General features: G+C 37.8%; 1 protein-coding gene and 1 long non-coding RNA gene across 3 annotated transcripts in view; one reads left to right on the forward strand and one right to left on the reverse strand.

Annotated features, from left to right (window-relative positions):
* On the reverse strand, positions 1–17659 carry LOC148661316 (uncharacterized). 2 transcript variants are annotated; one of them, XR_015939503.1, is made up of 3 exons: positions 17562–17659; positions 7160–7211; positions 1–701 (listed from the first exon to the last, which is right to left on the reverse strand). It is a non-coding gene; the product is annotated as an uncharacterized LOC148661316 (long non-coding RNA). The 2 variants fall into 2 exon arrangements; XR_015939504.1 differs by lacking the exon at positions 17562–17659 and adding an exon at positions 14739–14873.
* prkg1b (protein kinase cGMP-dependent 1b) overlaps positions 15250–18003 on the forward strand; it is a 147272-nt gene continuing 144518 nt past the window's right edge. The window contains exon 1 of the mRNA XM_088634834.1: positions 15250–16497. Coding sequence (XP_088490960.1) covers positions 16232–16497 — 266 coding nt within the window. The 5' untranslated portion in view covers positions 15250–16231. The remainder of the gene's footprint in view (positions 16498–18003) is intronic.

The raw sequence follows: 18003 nt of genomic DNA on the forward strand, positions 1-18003 counted from the left end.
ATATTCACTCTTTTACAACGCGCACACAACCGTCCTGCCATTGAAAATATCACTATTTTATTGTGGGTTCCCTGCACTGAAACTTGCATGATAAGCACTACATGTTCAACCTATGTTCAAATGATTTATGATTGATTCATTACAGCACGTTCCAGGACAGGAACCCTGATTTTGCTCACAAAAGAAGAAACCAGTCACTGTGTCCATACATCCACACCAAGCCCACCCAATTAACAAAACCACTTCATGGTACAGTACATTCATTACATTTCAGTCTGTATTTCTTTGGGAGTGCAACTTCTTGTTGAACACTATGTGTTCTTAAAGGTTTGTGTTTATTTTCTGAACTGTAAAATTTGTAAAAAACTAATGCAGTAGTAATGTAGCAATATTTATTACTAAAGTTTAATAATTTAGGGATAAATATTTATTCTATTTAGACATGAAAAGATAAAACAAAGTTTTAGGCAGGTAGTGTTTTAAGCAGCTTATGTAACAAAGATCAGTGCTGACAGCCCAGTTATGAAAGCAAACATCCAACACATGTTTTTTTCACTTGTATGTTGAAATTTACAGTATATCTCCACGCCGGGCTCTTCATGTCTCCAAGGGACACCTCTTTCTTTCTGGGTGACCTCGTTCGGCATTTTGTGCTGCCAATTGGAATTCATCAAGAGCCCACAACTGTCACTTTGGCACCGCTGCAAAAAATAAGAAAACCAGATCTTTCTCTACTTGCATCAATACAAATGTTTTCATTACTAATTGAAATAAGATGGTCACTTAATTACAGAAAAATCCACTCATCCACTATATATTTTCTGAAGTCAGATTTTGTGTAAATAATACTGGCAATGCTTTTTAGAACCAATATAATGAGGTATTTTTAGCCAGTGCAACTTAGCAAACATCTTTAAAAATAAACTTTTTTGTTTACTCTTTCTTGAAATATTCCTTCTTGTTGATCTACAAAGAAATCTTTAGACGTACCGCTGATGAGTCTATTAAAATTGAGCTATTGATTTTCTCTCTAGATGAAAGTAATAGATGAAAGGCTTGACTGATGTCAGTCAGAGTTCCTGTGATCACTCTGGGGTCTTGCTCTGTCAACTGACCCGGATTACTGGGTTTCTGATATGTGGGAAAAGTAACTGTACTGATGTTTGTATTGAAGTATTGTAATTGACACACCCATTCCAGGTATTCCGTACTATCAGGTTAGGGCAGGTGGCAGGTGGCAGGCTCAGAATTGAGCAGACATTGTGTGATAATTAAGGCTGACTTTTCTGAATGCCAAAACAGCCTGAAACCTTGCAAAAATATTCAGCATTTCTGTGAGAAAAGAATAGCATTGTTTTTCAGCAGTCAACTTCAATACACAAATCGGTCAGAGCTTTCCATTCCTTGTGGTTTTGATTTTGTACCTGAAAAGTGAAATCTTAAGAGTATCCTGAATGTCAAGACATTGTCAGACAGAGATATACAAATATATGACCATCACTCCTTCATCTAATGGCATCAGCTACTGGCACAGTTTTTCATCAGCACAGAGGCATGTCGATGAGCCAGTCAGCCATGCTGACTCTCTGACTTCCTCCCTGTCATTCTGTGCTGCCCATCTGCTCGACATTATCATAAAGTCATTGCTTTCATCAGAAGACTGAGGACAGTTTCAATGTCAGGCTATAGCACTGTATCAAATCAATGAGTGGCAGGTAATATTATATCCTTTAACTGAGAAGTGGCTTGATGTTTGTTTATCACTGTGCCATCTAATGTGTTTTCTTTTCTCATAACAGTATTAAGATAGGAAGCATTTAATGACATGGTAATAGTTGAGTTGCTACTAGGATTTGGATTGAAATTAGGGAGAATGTTTTAATACCCTTCAATGTCAGCAAAAATGTTTGCCTCGGTTTCATTTCTTCCCCAGTGATGAAGAATTGTATAATCTTGAAAGGTACGGTATGTGCCAAGATAAATCCCTTGATGTACTGCGCAGAATGACACCTGCACTGAATCCTCTCTCACTCACATGACCCACCACGAGGAAGAGTGCAGTGAATGCCTTCCCTGGAGACTAGCAGACATGTAATGTCTTCATTATTGCATAAGGGTGTCAGCCTCACATTGTACCATTGATGTACCTATTGACACAAGTATGTTATATTTTAATATATACCAGCTAATTAGTCAACAAAAAAGAAAAACAGAACCACTCAATAATGAGCTGCAGAGCTCTTTCCAAAAAGAACCTCTGTTGATCTGCAGAGGTAGTTTTGGTGGAAGAACTGAATTCTGATCTTCGGTCATCAGGTGTGTTTATGGTTCCTGAGTCAATTCTGTCTATTCACTTTGTTGTGTTTGTTGGCTGGAATACAGTACATATTCATGCTTGTACTGAAATATACCCCGAGTAACATATTTTCAATGTTTTTATTATTGTTTTCCACATTGACAGCGATTATTTGAGAACTAAAAAAAACTTCAATGTCCTCACACATGCACCTTAGGAGTCTGCAGTCTAAAGTTCCATTAAATGTATTACAGTAACTCCTATAATAAAATAAAAAGTTTTAGGTTACTTCCCAACTTTTTCTGTTGTTTTCTTATAAGGCAATAAACAGGTATTAGTTTAGCAAGATGGTAAAAGTTCTATGAAAACAGCCCACTGAGTTCCAGTTACATAACACAAATAATGTTTTACTTCATTGTATCTTTTTATTGACATCACTTAAAACAGTTATAGATTTTACATACCCATAAATGTTCATAAATACCAGTCTCAATTTTTGAATTAAATGTAACAGATTTAAGTATGAGTCAAAATAAAGGATAATTTAGTGTACGTTTTCTAAGCTGGTACAAAGATCAGAAGACAGTGTATTCTGTGAATGGGTTTTTGAACCACTGTCTTATTATAGTAGTTCAATGTGATGTCTGATTGATATTTCCCTAGACACTGAAATATTTATAGTAGATGGCTAGGCATATTTTTTTTACCCCCAAGGGCTTCTTTCAACAACATGCTGGAATTTTTTTTTAATCTTCATAGGCAGGAGCTAAAACTCATCAGAGACATGTTGCCAAGGATGATAAAAATTAGATTGAGTACTAATGTCACACATCAAAAGAAGGTCCCACAATTATGCAGGACTGGGATTTTACAATATCCAGCTACTGTTTCTATACTGTATATCCAACAAATTCAGGACTGGTTCAGCTTGCCTGACAGGAGTCCATCTATAGAACTAGACACAGGGCTTAGGAATTTCTCAACTGCTGCTGGCCAGAGCATCTGTTCCACAACCATGAGAGGGGTGATGTCACCAGAAACCCCTTTAGCTGTAGTAGAAATATTTGAGGGGCGTTAGGTGGAGAAGTTTATGGTATCTATAAAATCTGTCTGCATCTATCTTTAGTGCCAATAAACTTTAAGGACATATTTAAAATAAATCATTGCCTAAGAGGTTTCATTTTTCATGTTTCAAATTCAAATTCATTCCGAGGACAGCTTAATGTAATCGAGAGTTTCCTGCAGAAATACAACTTTTTTTTTCTTAGCATAATGGTGTTTCTTTCTTGGACACTCAACTCTTGAGTGTAAGACCAGATGGTGTCAATTTCAATTTAATATAATTGTGGCGATTTGTCCTTTTAGAAACTGAAAAGCAATAAACAGGATTTGAATGAATTATAGTCTCAAAATCAAACGAACAATGAGAAATGTTTGGGATCGCATACATTAGGGCATACATTCATGCCTTTTGGGATTCCTGTTAAGGAAATCATTCTCCAACATACAGATATTCCAATTTAATTTCTTCAACAGTTTTAAGCTTTAGGTTTAAAAGAAACAACTGTATTTGCAAACATCTTTAGCACTGCATTCACAGAAAGACAGCAGAAAATAGTGTACAGTAGGTACAGTATAAGCTAAGTGCTGCTCCCTATCAAGACCTATCAAGCATAACTATGATTGTTATCAGTATGTTGCTCAAAACAAAACATACCTCTCTGAATAGACAGTATAAAAGTCCAAAGAGGGTGGCACGGTGGCTACCGCTGGAGTCCTGGGTTCCAGCCTGAGATACCTTCTGTGAGAAGTTTGCAAGTTCTGTCTGGGAATACACTTAGTTTCGCAGGATACTGTTGTTTCCTCACGAAGACATGCTGTCCACTTTGGCAACTCTAAAGAGTCCCCCTTTGTGATTGTGTATGCCCTGCATGCAGTGAACTGGCCTCCTTGTGCCCACTGTCTGCCATTTACATGCTTCTCTCCAGCCTGCTATCTGACTTCCTGGGAAACTAGGCATCAGTAAGTTACAGTGTAGGCAGGGGTACATTGCAAATGTAGGACAAATACCAAATTATTTAGTGTAACAAAATAATTCCAAGTAACACTGTAATGGTTAAGACTAATGATTGGTTATAGTGACATTTCCATGCACGAGCTTTGTGACGGTACATAAGGTATTAGATGATATTGTGTGACTAGTTTATTAATTTAAATGTCTTCAGCAACAAAAAAACAACACAGATTTTAAGGCATAAAAACAAAAATGACCCAGCTCTTTTGAAAATATAGAAATCATCTGGACAAGCTGGACCAGGATCAATAACATTGCTAGTCAGTGACAATGACAGTGAAATGCACAATCATTTCCAGCAAAGATCAAATTCACTTCAGGTAGGCCTTGCTTTTGAAGAACTGAGATGTAGAAGCAGTGTTTCCTGTATTGATCTTTCTGTACTGCTGTTCTATTTATGTTCCCAGGAGTAGTTATTAATATTAATAAGTCTTGAAAGTGCAGTATTATAAGACCTCGTTAGCCTTTCAGGTGACATTTACAGACTAGGCATGCTAACAAATCAGGAGCTTTAAGCCAGACTTGAACAATAAGAAATAATTTGTCGTCTTTAAACCATGACTGGCTCATACTTGATCCCATAGGTCTCACTGAGCACTTAAGACTTATCTTTCTTTTTGTTTCTGTTTACTGCCTGAACTGCTCAGAATTCATGCGCTACTCTGAATCCAGCACCAGTATTGAATCAAGTTATCAGAATACCAGTGTGTTCTTCAAGGTGCATGAATAATTAATCAGAATATAAAATAAACTGAACGCTGCTCAATTACAACATTACTTCAATTTTAATGTCTAAAAAACACATAACATAAAGAAGAACTTAATTTCTCCCCAAGACTCCTGTCTGGAACATCTTCATCTCCTTAAAAAGAACACGTGGTGGTACAATGTACAATATCTTATCAAAGAAGTAGAAACATATCCATGTAACTGAAAGCCTTTTAACAGAAAACAAGCTTACCAAATATTTTTGGAACAATCTTTGAAAAGACAGTTTTTGAATCCACAGGCTTTTATTATGTTTGTACAAGCTTTTGTCTCCTTATCTGATATGGACAGTGTAATTTTCCCTTTGTCTGGTATATCATCATTAAAACCCTTTTAACATGTTTTGATGGCACATATAAGTGTCTATATTTCAGAAGTAAGCAAATAATTATTTCTTTGTAGACCACTAACAGATAAAATTAATTAAAGTTTACAATGTTATCATAATCATTTCCATATGCTTCTCTCTCGAGACTAGTCATCTGGGGAAGGCTGCATTTAGCTATTTGAATCCTTCATCTGCACCAGTTCATTGCTATGGTTTTTATGGTATTGCTATGGTTTTTTTATGTGATTCATAAGCCAATGACACTGCTTTATGGAGAATTATTTATGTAGTGTCCATTCATATAAAGGGTGACAAAAGTGAATCAACATATTGTAGACCAATAAGTCCGTCTTCTACTATATGTCAGGCAGCAGTGTGAAGCAGTAAAGCAATAGAAAATTCTGGACCTGTACCAGAAGAGCTGTGGGTTCAAATCCCGGGTGACTCAAGGCTGTCGTAGCCATGAGCAAGGTTCTTCACCTGATTTTCTCCAGTAAAACTGCTGGCTGTGTCAGCAAAATAAACATATATTGTATGGAAACAATAATAAAAGTAGAACTACCTAGATGGAAGTAAGATTCTCAAGGATGGCCAACATGGATGTAGCATTGGTACAGTAGGTCTTGTTTAATTAAGATGGTAATTTTTCTTAAACAAGCAACCCTGCCTAATAGACTAATCAATTACTAAGATTTTAACAAAATAGGAGTAATAGCTTACACTGTAGAACCAGCAAATAAATTCTGATGAAATTCAAGACTAGGCAAACACTTACCCTCTGAGGGTTTAATGTAGATAAGTTCAGACTTTTATGCAGGTAGCAAAAACATAAACTAGAGATACAAAATTGGAAACACTAAGCTTGATTAAGCTACTTATGATTTTTTTAATACATCATCTATATCTTCTAGATAAATAAAACAACAAGCAAAATGTTAGTATTCATAAATGAAAGCACAGAATTGAATGAAGGGATGTTATATTAAAATTGTACAATGCACTAGTAAGACCTCATTCAGAAAATTGTGTACAAATGTGGTCAGCACATTATCTAAAAGATATTGCTGCTTTGGAATCAGTCCAGAGTCACAAACATTAGCAGTCTGCAAGAAGGTGAAATCATGTTATTTTTGAGCAGGCTCTGTCTTGGCTTCATAGCTTCTAATTCTATTACTCATGATAACAGAATACTTTTGGATTCACAGTAAAGGTTCTAGAAAAAAAGGTAAAGATAAATTATCAAGAAATTGGGATTATTGTTGTTGTTGTTAACATTTTTTGGCTGTTTTTGTTTTATTTGTAACTGAACACTGTGAGTATAAATCAATTTACTTTTAGATGTTTTGACCACTTCCAAGTATGTTTTAGTCTTAATTAGGATGAAAGACGTCCAGGGGCTGTGGAACTGGCTTCATTTGTGAGAACGCTACAGATGAGAAGCAGTTTCATAGCCAGTTTTCAGGTTGCATTGCTCCAGGGCTTTTCTCTCTTCCAGGCCATTGTTTAGACACAAGACCAGAGCGCAGGGGCTGTGAGCTTTTCCACACATCAATGAGTCTCCTGTACATACTCTCTTAAATCTTACAATCGGCCCGATGTAATGAAAATGCAGTGCTTTTAACACTATGTTTATCACAGTATGTGTGTTGCACCATAAAGCCTTTTAAATCAACAATTAGCAAAGAACACTTACAGTAAATCCTTTGCTGAGAGGGAAAAGCTTTGGCCCCATAGTTCCAGATCACCTAGACAGGACAATAGAAATGATTAAGTGTTAAAACCTAGTTAAACTAATATTGCTTAACTGCTAATAGTTGCTCAGAGATGGGATAAGCTCTGGGTTGCCATGACCCTGACCATAAATAAGCATCGGTCTGAGAATAGATGGATGCTTAGAGACAGCATTACAAATTTACTGAATGCAGTATACGAACAAAAACAACATTTTTTTTTGTTTATTGTGTTTTAAGTATCAATTTTACTTTCCATTAAATTATATTTTATATTATAATTATATGTTAAATTATAAACAGAAATTTCCTTTACCAATTTTGCCCCCAGTCAGACATTTACCCCACCAAATGAGCTGACAGATAAGTTCAACTAGACCTTTGCAAGGAACTGGTTGTAACAGTGTTCACTGCGTTGCACGTCATCAGATCTTACAACACTGACCGTAGCTAAATACAAAAATGTAGAAACTTTAACTGGTTTTGGTGCATTCTATAAAAGCAGAATAATTACTGTGCCAGTCATGCTCACTCCTACAGATAGCTGGTTCTTTAAATTGTGTTTAATGAAGTGTTCTTTAGTTTCAGTATTATTAATTTATTAGGCTAACGCTTTTATGTAAAGCATTTGTATCCATTTATGCAGCTGTGCTTTTTACTGGAGAAATCGGTACCTTGGTCAAGGGTACAACAGCAGCTTCCTAACTGAGAGACGCAACCTTCAAAGTATGAGTCTAAAGCTCTTCCACCACTCCTCACAGCTGCCTGTTAGACAATGTGTCAAGTGAATCTTGTGGCTGGTTGCCTAGAAGCAACTCACTTAGTCCTCTCTTGGTCCACTCTAGCAGAAAGACTCGACTAATAATCTCCCCCAGTCTCAGTTTCGTATGTGTTTTCCTGCATAAAACATCATAATACAAGCTTTCTGGCCTTGTAGAGCACGTGTCGAGTATACCTGTACATAAGATACGCACTGAAGTTTATTTTCAAAACTCATAATTAAGTGAAGCTAATTGACTGTTTCTGTTTTTTTCTTTGCTGTCTGAAGCATTCAATTTAGCAGTCTTTTACAGCGAGCATCTGCAGAAGTTCTTGTGATCTGTACGCAGTGCTGTAACACAGATGAAGACCTTGAGGCTAAGCGAATCCCTGCGACATTGTGAAAAATGTACTGTACCATTACACAGTGAGTATTGTTTTCCATATACTGTACATGCATCTGCAATGTGCAGTTTATACTCGCGTAACTTTAGCTATTTGTCTTTTTTCAAAATATGCGTATTTAAAAAATAATACAGTATCCAATCCTTACTCCTTGTAGCCCCAGATTTTGGTCAGAAACTGTATTTAAACACTGAAAAAAAAACAGCTGGCACTAGAAAGGACATTTGAAGAAAGATAGTTACTACTGTCTACCAAATAACCATAATAATGTTAATAATAGGAAGATTGCTGTATTATTATTTGTTCTAATATAATAACAGTATAACATTATTATACTTTATCTTAGGAGTTGGTCAATATTTAAAACTGAGAGCAGGTAATTACTTCAGTTTTTGAACACCAGGATCAGATTACTGTATTGTACATGCAAGTGCTTCACAAATTACAGATTTTGACAATACGGGTGATGGGAGAGAGAATGTCTGCATGTGATCCCTGGTTAATTGGACAACTAGAGCAAAAATAATCCTGTTATAGCTTTGCAAACAAAGTGAGAAAACAGACCAAAAATAAAAAAAAGAAAAGGAATAAGATGGGATGTCTGAGAACAGGGGAAAATAGGATTAACACTTTACAAGTCACAGATGGATAGCATCTAGATGTGAAAAACCATGTGTATTTTCCTTGTGCCGATAAGGTCCATTGCATTTCTAGCCCTAAAACATAATAAATTGAACATGAACCACATTATTAACCTCAGATAATTTTTATGAAACCTAAAATTGAACACACATTAAAAATGGGAGTGAGAAAAGAAAGGAGAAATTACAGTGTCGGTAAGGTGACACTTTTTACGAGCTAAGTCTGTCTGCTTTTAACATAAGCCACCTGGAAGGTGAACTTACAGTAAATGGGAGGAGACATTCCTGCCTCTAACCTCTGCTGGTGGAGGCTTTGACTTCCAGTTTGTGCTCAGTGTGCATTTAAAAATACCTGCCAAGTGAGTCTTTCAAAAGAAAAGCTGCGGTGGGTTATTCAGCGAACATGATTCTGTAGCCCTATCAGAAGAGTAAAACGTATCGATCTTGTAAAATGTGGTCTTCTCTTAGAGACCCTCTAGAGTTACAGCAAGGGGATGTGCGACTATTACAGGAAAGGGGTGACTAATGTCTGCCTGTGCTGCAGTGTAAACTGATCTGCCCCTTGCCAATTAATAAGACAGTTGTTTATTCTAATGTGATCTCTTGTAAAAAAATAAATTAGATGAATTTGCAGGATTATGCATGTAGGATTCTGATTTAGCAAAGGCTAAAATATCTGAAAAAAGCAGAAAGATATCTTCAAAGCAATACAGTCAATCAGTATTGCTTTAAATATTAATGTCCATTAAATCCACCTTGAATCTCTAATAATACACTGCACATTATATGTTTGCTCATCTTTGTTTCTGCAGCTCATTATCAGCATAATACTGAGCAGTTGGCTTGATTATTAAGTTAGCTTGCAGAGAATATATGTTAATTATGATTATAGGTTTTCGTAACTGTCAAATCATACCAATTAATTTTGAGTGGGTCAGTGCAAATGTTAGAAGGGGGAAATACTATTGTGCCCATATGGTTATTTAGCTAAAAACATGTATCAAACATACAGTATCTTACTAAAATATCACAGCTGGAATGGAAATAAAGCAATCCATTCAGCCATTTTCTAACCAATCAAGTAAATTCAGGGTTACTGGGGAGCCAGAACCTATCCCGGTAAGCTACAGGCACGAAGCAGGAAGCCCTCTGGATGGGTCGACTGTCCATTGCAGGGCAATAAAGCTACAGTATTTATAAAAGGAGTCACTTTAATTGTACAGGAAATTGTATTTTTGTTTTATATATGTTCTTAATTGAGTTATGAAGTTAGTTTGGTACTGCATGACTGTCCTCTTTTTCCTAATAGCAAAATACCACTAAGACCACTAATATCATGGGATTGATTTACTTCCCTTTACTTTCAAAACTAAGCACTGCCAAATCTTAATTACTGGACCTGCATTATTTAAGAGACATAGGAATGCAGTAAAAAAGGTACAAATGACTGGAGGCCATTCAGATCATCTTACTTGTTCTGTTATTAGTAATTCTAAACAGGTTTCAGCTCCCTTTATCCTAAAACTTATAGTTTAACTTATACTTTCACTTATCATGTTAATTAAGAATTCATTACAATACAGGACCCAGTTCATCCACTGCTGAGATGCAGCCCCACTACACAGCAGATCAGGTAGAGAAATCAAAATTGCTTCACCAACTGCAAGCCAAGAATATAATTTAGCCATGACAGCAGTTTAACACCCCTACCCTTTCAAAACGTTGAATAGGATCTTTAATGCCCAAGGATCCCATTTGCTTTTATACTTAGAATTATCTTAGCCTTAGAATACATAGAATTATCAATAAGTAATCTGAAGGTTAAAAGTGTTAAAACATTGCTATTATATTTTATATGTATATTTTATGCAGATTTATGCAGATGTCTTTTTTTTATTTCTGGTAGATAGAATCCATCCAGAAGAAAAAAACAATGGCAAAAGAATGGTGTAGATTTCTTAGGATGCACTGACAGGCATGTAGTATAGACTTCATTATAAAAATGTTATTCTTTATATTTTTGTAGAAAAGTTGCTTTACAGATTTGTGAATGATTCTGCTTTTATGAACAGTTTCCAACACTTTTTCTTTGTTTGATAGCAGATTTTTACAACCACATCTTCTGGGCTTTTTTCTTCAGCCTGTCTACAGGATTTTGTTTTTGTCTTTTTAACAAATGAAGCGGAGCACTGATTTTGATACAAATCAATCATATAAAAGTTACATTACCATACAGTAACTGTGTTTAGCCTGGCAGCCATCTTACAGCTCACCGAAATTCTGAAGTGACTCCCATGAAAGCACACCACTTGCAGCTTTTAGGTTAAAGATTAAAACAAGAACTTTGTGCCTAACTTAACTTTAACAGAGCACATTCTAACCGTCATTGTGACTTGTTAGTATTAACCAAGTTATGGCCACAGGCCTTGATGCATTCCAGTGTTTTACACATATCATAAATTTCCATTTGGAACAGCTATTAAATACTACTGATCTGGAGAAAGGACATTTGGTACCTGAGGCACCAGTATTATACTACTCTAAGTCAAATTTAACATTGTGTCTTTGAGGCAAATAAGAATTATGATGAGAGGGATTATTTTTATTGTACCTCGAGTTACATTCCACAATCGTATTTCCGAATCGAAGAGTTTGTTTGGAGTGGATGTAGTTCAAAGCATAAAAAGTGTTTATTTCATACGTTGTTCTGCTATGATTTTTCATACACCCATTGGGGGTGGTGTAGCATAATCAGTAAGTCTCTCGACTCTTAACTGATGGGTTGTGGCTTCAAGTCCCTAGTGCAGAGCCTGCTGTTGTACCTTGACTGAGATTCTTTAGCCCACTTTATCCAGGCATCCCAGTTGTGTGAAAGGGGACCAGCGCTGCTGGGTAGCAGAGTAACCAGTGCTCTGTCCAGAGAGGGTTATGTGATCTCTAGCCTGCCTCAGGCCATGAAAACCAGAATAAGATCTTGCCTGATGAGCCAGTGTGGAAACTGCCTTTTATATCTACTGTATGCATGTTCTGCAAATAAACCATTTGTCTAACTTATTATTTAAATCATTAAAAAAACACATGGAGAAGGATCATATTACCTTCAGAGGAAAGGTCACATCAGCCCGTCTGTCGTGAGTGAATACTTGTACAGCAAAAAAAAACAGACCTGCCGCGCTGGTGGAAGTGTTAGAAGCCGCAGTCATGCTGTGGCCCTCTCAGTGTCAGACAATGTGTGGGTGGCTTGAGAGAGACTTCCACGACTTCCCCTGGCCAGAACAACCCCCAGGACTCCCTGAGTGCCAGCTGGAGACACTTGAAGCCCAGGAGGGCGGGGGAAGGGTTGTGGGCAGAGTCAGGGTGCTGATAGAAACATGTTTTCCTACACTTGGTGGTATGTTTCAGGAGCCTACCTTAGTGTCGGGATGTTACAAGGCAGCTCAAAGTCAGTTCGCAGGGCGATGGTCATGCAGGGCAGCCTAAAGGCGGTGGGCAGACTGCGTCTGAGTGGGTAGTTGTTTAGCTTATTATTCATATTAATCATATTAATCTCATTTACTCTCTGTCACCTCTCTCGCTGGTCTGTTGTGGACTCATTTCCTTTCTTTCCTTACTGATTCATTGTTTATCACTTATTACTGCTTATAATCTCCTGCAGTAAACAAATTAAACATTGATGTAATAATCACATCATTATTTTTAAAAACATAGTATAAGCAGGACATAAATTAGGAAGTCTGGATTTCATTTCATTTTTGAAAAAGTGTATCTTTTTTTCTGAAGAATGATGCTGAAACATCCTATTAACAAGGGCAATCTGTCCTTGGCGCACAGAAAATCTCACGTAAGTAGGGAAGGGAACTTGCAAACTACACACAGTGTCACAACTGAGCACAGAAGCCTATCACGAGCGCAGAACGGTAAACACAGTCAGAAATACTGTTCACTCACGGCGCTGCCCACGGTGCTTTTACACCACCCCTACTTGTATGCTCTCCATAATATCCCACATTTCAAACACTCCTTTATAACTACACTCCGTTCTCTATAACATCATAAGACACAGTGTTTTAGCAAAGAAGTACTGTAGGAATACACCGTAAAACATGCGTGAATGTACAGTACTGTATTTTGAAGTAGGCCAACTGTATATGAGGTTGTAACAGCGTACTTAAAAGAATCTGAGACAAATGCCGTTGACGTCAGGTTGCAAACGCCTTTAAGGTGACGAGTTATAAAACATCAATGTCCTCCTGCACAATTACGGCCCCATATATCACAAAAAAACACACACAATAGGAGCAGCGAAAGTATTGCCAGTCTCTATGACCAAGAAGCAGTACAGCTTCGTAGCTGGATTCGCTCTGACATACAGTATACGGAGATGCTGACTTCCGAGCAGTGGGATTTAAGCCAATAAGAGAACATTCCCAGAATCAGATGCAGTTTTGCAATTTATCTTCAACATGCATGGAAGATAGGAAAAATAAAACCGCTTATCATAGCATCTGAACGATGTTACAAGTACAGGTTCTAACGTTTATTAGAAAACTTTTAGGAGGTATTATGTAAACACATTTATATCGGAATACAAAGTACTGTATATACTGTGTGTATTATAGAACTGATTATTTCAAGTCAAGTGTATTTTCGCACAAGATTGCTTTAGGGAAGCCATAACTCCCCTCGACACCTCTGAGAAGCTTCCACTGGACTTCATCCTAATGAAGGCCAGGACCACACGCCATCAATTTCATCACCAATTCAACTGAAGTCAATCCTGCTGTAGAATAAATATTGTACCGCAAATGTACAGTATCACATTCTCGTGGAATATCTGCAAAGTCCTGTCGAGATTTCAAACAGCTATTTGGTGATAAAGATGGTGATGGAGATGATGATGTGAGCGCGTGTGTTTTTCGGGTAGGTCATAATATTTTGGCCGCTATGGAGAGCTTCTTGTTTCTGAGTAGCGAGAGCTTTATTATTTATTGCAGCACATCACATCCACATCTTTATTAAGCAATCAGTGCCTCCAGGTCAGTAAAATGTTGTATCGTTCACAAAGTGGCGCTTCTCTACAGCTGTTAGTCTTGGGACCTTACTATAGCTCACAACTGTCAGATTGTGTATGGTCGTGTTTTCGGTTTTTCAGTTCATTAACCATCCGTGCAGGATGAGTCATACGTGAATTTCCAGACGACTTCTAAGAATGATTCCAAAGTGCGCTTTAAATGCTGATCCCTGTTGTCAAGCATCTCTTCAATTGTAAATGTTTTCTTAAAATGATCTTCAAAGACAGAATGTCACAATAATTAATATTTAAAATAATGAATCCATATATATATAATACTGTACTATGTGCATTTCACGCTATGGACCTTTGCCAGAGTAGATGCTTAACATATAGGTTCATTGGAATTTAACACAAAAACTGACAATCTCCTTAATTATCCTGCTTTTTCAAAAGCACACGGGTGCTTGCATTAGCCTCTAGGTGTTCAATAAACAGATTTCGAGTAAGACGACATACAGTCGGGAAAGATTAAAAACTTTAAGGAGATCTTTGAAGGACGAGTTTTGACCATTTTCTCCGTGAGTTATCACACAATCGTATAAGCTAGGTGCATTCAAATAGAGTGATGATTAAAGGTTATGTTTAGAGCTCAACGAATGAGAAATGCATAGGTGTTTTTTCTAAACTATTATCAGTATTAGGGGAGGTGCAGTCACTCCTTACAGCGCCTGGGAGGTCTTGGGTTCCATTTCGACCTGGGCGGGTTATTCGCGTGGCTTTTCTCGTCGTGCTCCAGTGTCCTCTTGCCCTCAGACGTGCCAGGTCAATGGGTGTCCCACACCTGTCTGTGGATGAGTCCTGCGAAGGACGGGATGAAGTGTACATATAGGAATAAGCGTACGCGGCTTTTCTATGATGGGTAAAGGAATTGATATCCTTCGTATATGGTGAATTTTTCGATTTATCACCTGCATCTTGGTCGTGCTCCTAGCTATTGTAATTTTTAACTGAAAAACAAAATCCTAATGTTACCGCGCAGAGGTAACAAGTTTCCCTCTTTTGGTCTGAACGTTCAACACAGTTCGCCGGAACCATTCAGTTTCTGTGCACAGCTAACACCTACTACAGTCAGTTCTGCATACTAAGCAGCAGCACGTAACTCCTCCTACCAAACCTCTTGGAACTATTTCAAGTCGGAACAACCCGCAGCTGGTTGTAAAAGATGTTTTTATGACTTCGACAGGCACTTCTGATCTTATAAGCAACTGTAAAGCGAGTCGCCGAAGTTGTGCTCTATGAAGTTGAACTTCACAGAAATGCAGTACTCTGTACTGTGCTCTTTGATACTGCTTGTGGGGCAGGTCGATGGAATGTGTTGCAGGATATACTCTCCAGGTTTAGGTTTTATGACAATACCGAATTCTAAACCTTAATGTTGATGTTTTCCGCGATAACAAGCACGCAAGCTTACGGACAACATTTTGAGACATAAAACTTTGCGAAGCCTGTTCGTAATAGCTTCATTCGGTTGAAACACGAGGTGTTCCTACTTAAACGCCCAGAACAACAGTGAAGAACGAGAAAAGCAATAGGCGACGTGACTTCAATGACTTCGAAAGAAAGACACCATGCCATGCTTTTTCGTGCGTGTGTGCGTAGTTCAGCGATATCTTGTATCTAACGATGAAAACATTGTCTTCAAGAAGTAGATCGAGTTACAGAGGACTGCGTCACCCTTCGGATCACATGGTAATTGCTGCTATTTCAAGGATCAAGTCTTGAGCTGAGAGACTCAGATTTTTTTTTTCCTTTTTTGCCATCACTTTGCGTTAGAGTGTTATAGATGCTGTCACGGTGGTTTGGAGTATTGCTACAGCTCTTACCAGACACTGCCTCATCGCCGGTGTGTGCTTACACAAAGTGACTGAAGGGCTCGGGAGAGGAAGGGCAGCTCTAATTGGTTTCTCAATGAAAGATAATCACCAGTTCCCTGGAGGATCTGCGGATTTGTGCTCAGCAGATACATCGACGGCTTTTTTAGACATCCTTTCTTTTTTACAGCTAATTCAGCAATAAGTAGGTGGATCGAATAATTCTCACACCACCCATTAGTGTCAGGTCTCTCCCTCAGAAGCAAAAGGGCTTTACCACTGGATCCACTGGATTGTGCTAGCGTTTGTTCTCCAAAGGAAAAAAAAGTTTGTACGCGTGTGAAAATGAGTGATCTGGAAGAAGACTTTGCTAAAATTCTCGTGCTAAAAGAGGAGAGGATAAAGGATCTGGAGAGGCGTTTGGCTGAAAAAGAGGAAGAAATCCACGAATTGAAGAGGAAACTGCACAAATGTCAGTCGGTGCTGCCCAGCGCACAGATCATCGGACCTAGGACCAGGCGAGCCCAAGGCATATCAGCAGAGCCACAGACTTACAGATCCTTCCAAGACCTCACTAGACAAGCCTTTAGGAAATACGCTAAGTCTGACAGGTAGGGAGATTTTTAAGTAAATCCAATAATTGTAGTAACAGTTTGCTTGGAGGTTTTGTCTCTTCTAAACACATTTAGAAGTTGTTTATAAAAAGAATCTCAAATGTACGTGATAAAAGGCGTATTACCAAAGTTATGCTGTTTTTGACCGTCACGTACTGTATGAAGCTACAGTATTTTAGCATGTGAACAGATAGTTTAAAGGGACACCTAAACTAAGAAACTACAGAATTGAACTCACTTCCTTCGGTGCATGTCCAGGCATTTTTTTCCCTACTGCCTAGCATTCCCATAAAAAAAGGGATGACGCAGCTTTAAGAGGAGAAAATAACACAAGACATCAGTGAGTTTCATTGATCTGATCCATCATATAATCCCCACTGGAAATTAGGCAGAGGAAGTACAAGGCATTATAGGCTTTTAGTAGCTGGATGCTAACAGAAATGCAGGTTTAAGATATTTAATACTCCATTAGAAAATGCTTTGTTAGCCCATATGTTTCCCTTGGTCTTCCTGTGCTGTTTTTCTTTGGGGTTTTTTTGTAGTATATTGATATTTATTTTTTCATAACCTTATTTACTCTGGTGTTCTAGTTAGTACCTCTGCTACTTACTGTAGGATTATACAGATGTAAGAACCACTTCAGAACATCCCAGCCCAGGGAACCGTGACAAAATAGCTGTATTTGAAATCATTGCAACGTAGACAGTTACCATGGAGATAGGTGATATTAGAAACTGAAAAGAGGTGAATGGACACTTCTGTGAAGAGCCGGGTACCTGTTTATTAGAGAAATCCCTATCAAAGCACTTAAAGGTTACTTGATAATATTTAGGGCGGTTATTGTTAAATAGAGTAGCACACGCAGACACTACTGTCTTTACACTCTAAAAAGGCAATGAAAGGAGTACAACCTACATGTAAATAATGACACAGTGTCATTGGAGACACGCCAACAATATCATATGCTTCGTACTGTATCTGTTTTACCGTTGCCTTCTTTACTGTTTAAAGTAACATTTTGATGTTTAAATAACTTTATTTTAACAACGCATTATTCTTACCCCCATACGACCTTCTTCAGTGACCTTTTCGCGTGGTTAGGCAATGTACTGTAGTTTGTCTTTATGGGAAATGCGTGAAATGTACTGTTCAGTTAACATAAACTAAAAGGTAAGCGGCTATTGTTTCCGGAAATAATATACAACATTGCATTGGCTAGTGTAACAAATGTGACAATTCTGACAAAAAATCAGCAACTTTTCGTTATTCTTAGTTGACATTAGCTTTAAGACATGCTAATAGAGTTTAAAGGCAGTAATAATATTGAGTGACTTGAGAGGCTGCAGTAAGGGTGCTGGGGGCGCATTGTAAACGACAGCTGTGGAAGCTGAAACACTTCTTTCAAAATCATTAAACCTCTCATGCAGCATTTGAATGAAATGGGACGTGTTCGATTTGTATCCGCTAGGATAGCTGTTCTCTAGTCAGTTTAGTGCCTTTGGG

Source organism: Lepisosteus platostomus, chromosome 6 (assembly GCF_059453375.1).
Source record: "Lepisosteus platostomus isolate fLepPlt1 chromosome 6, fLepPlt1.hap1, whole genome shotgun sequence".
Taxonomy (NCBI): domain Eukaryota; kingdom Metazoa; phylum Chordata; class Actinopteri; order Semionotiformes; family Lepisosteidae; genus Lepisosteus; species Lepisosteus platostomus.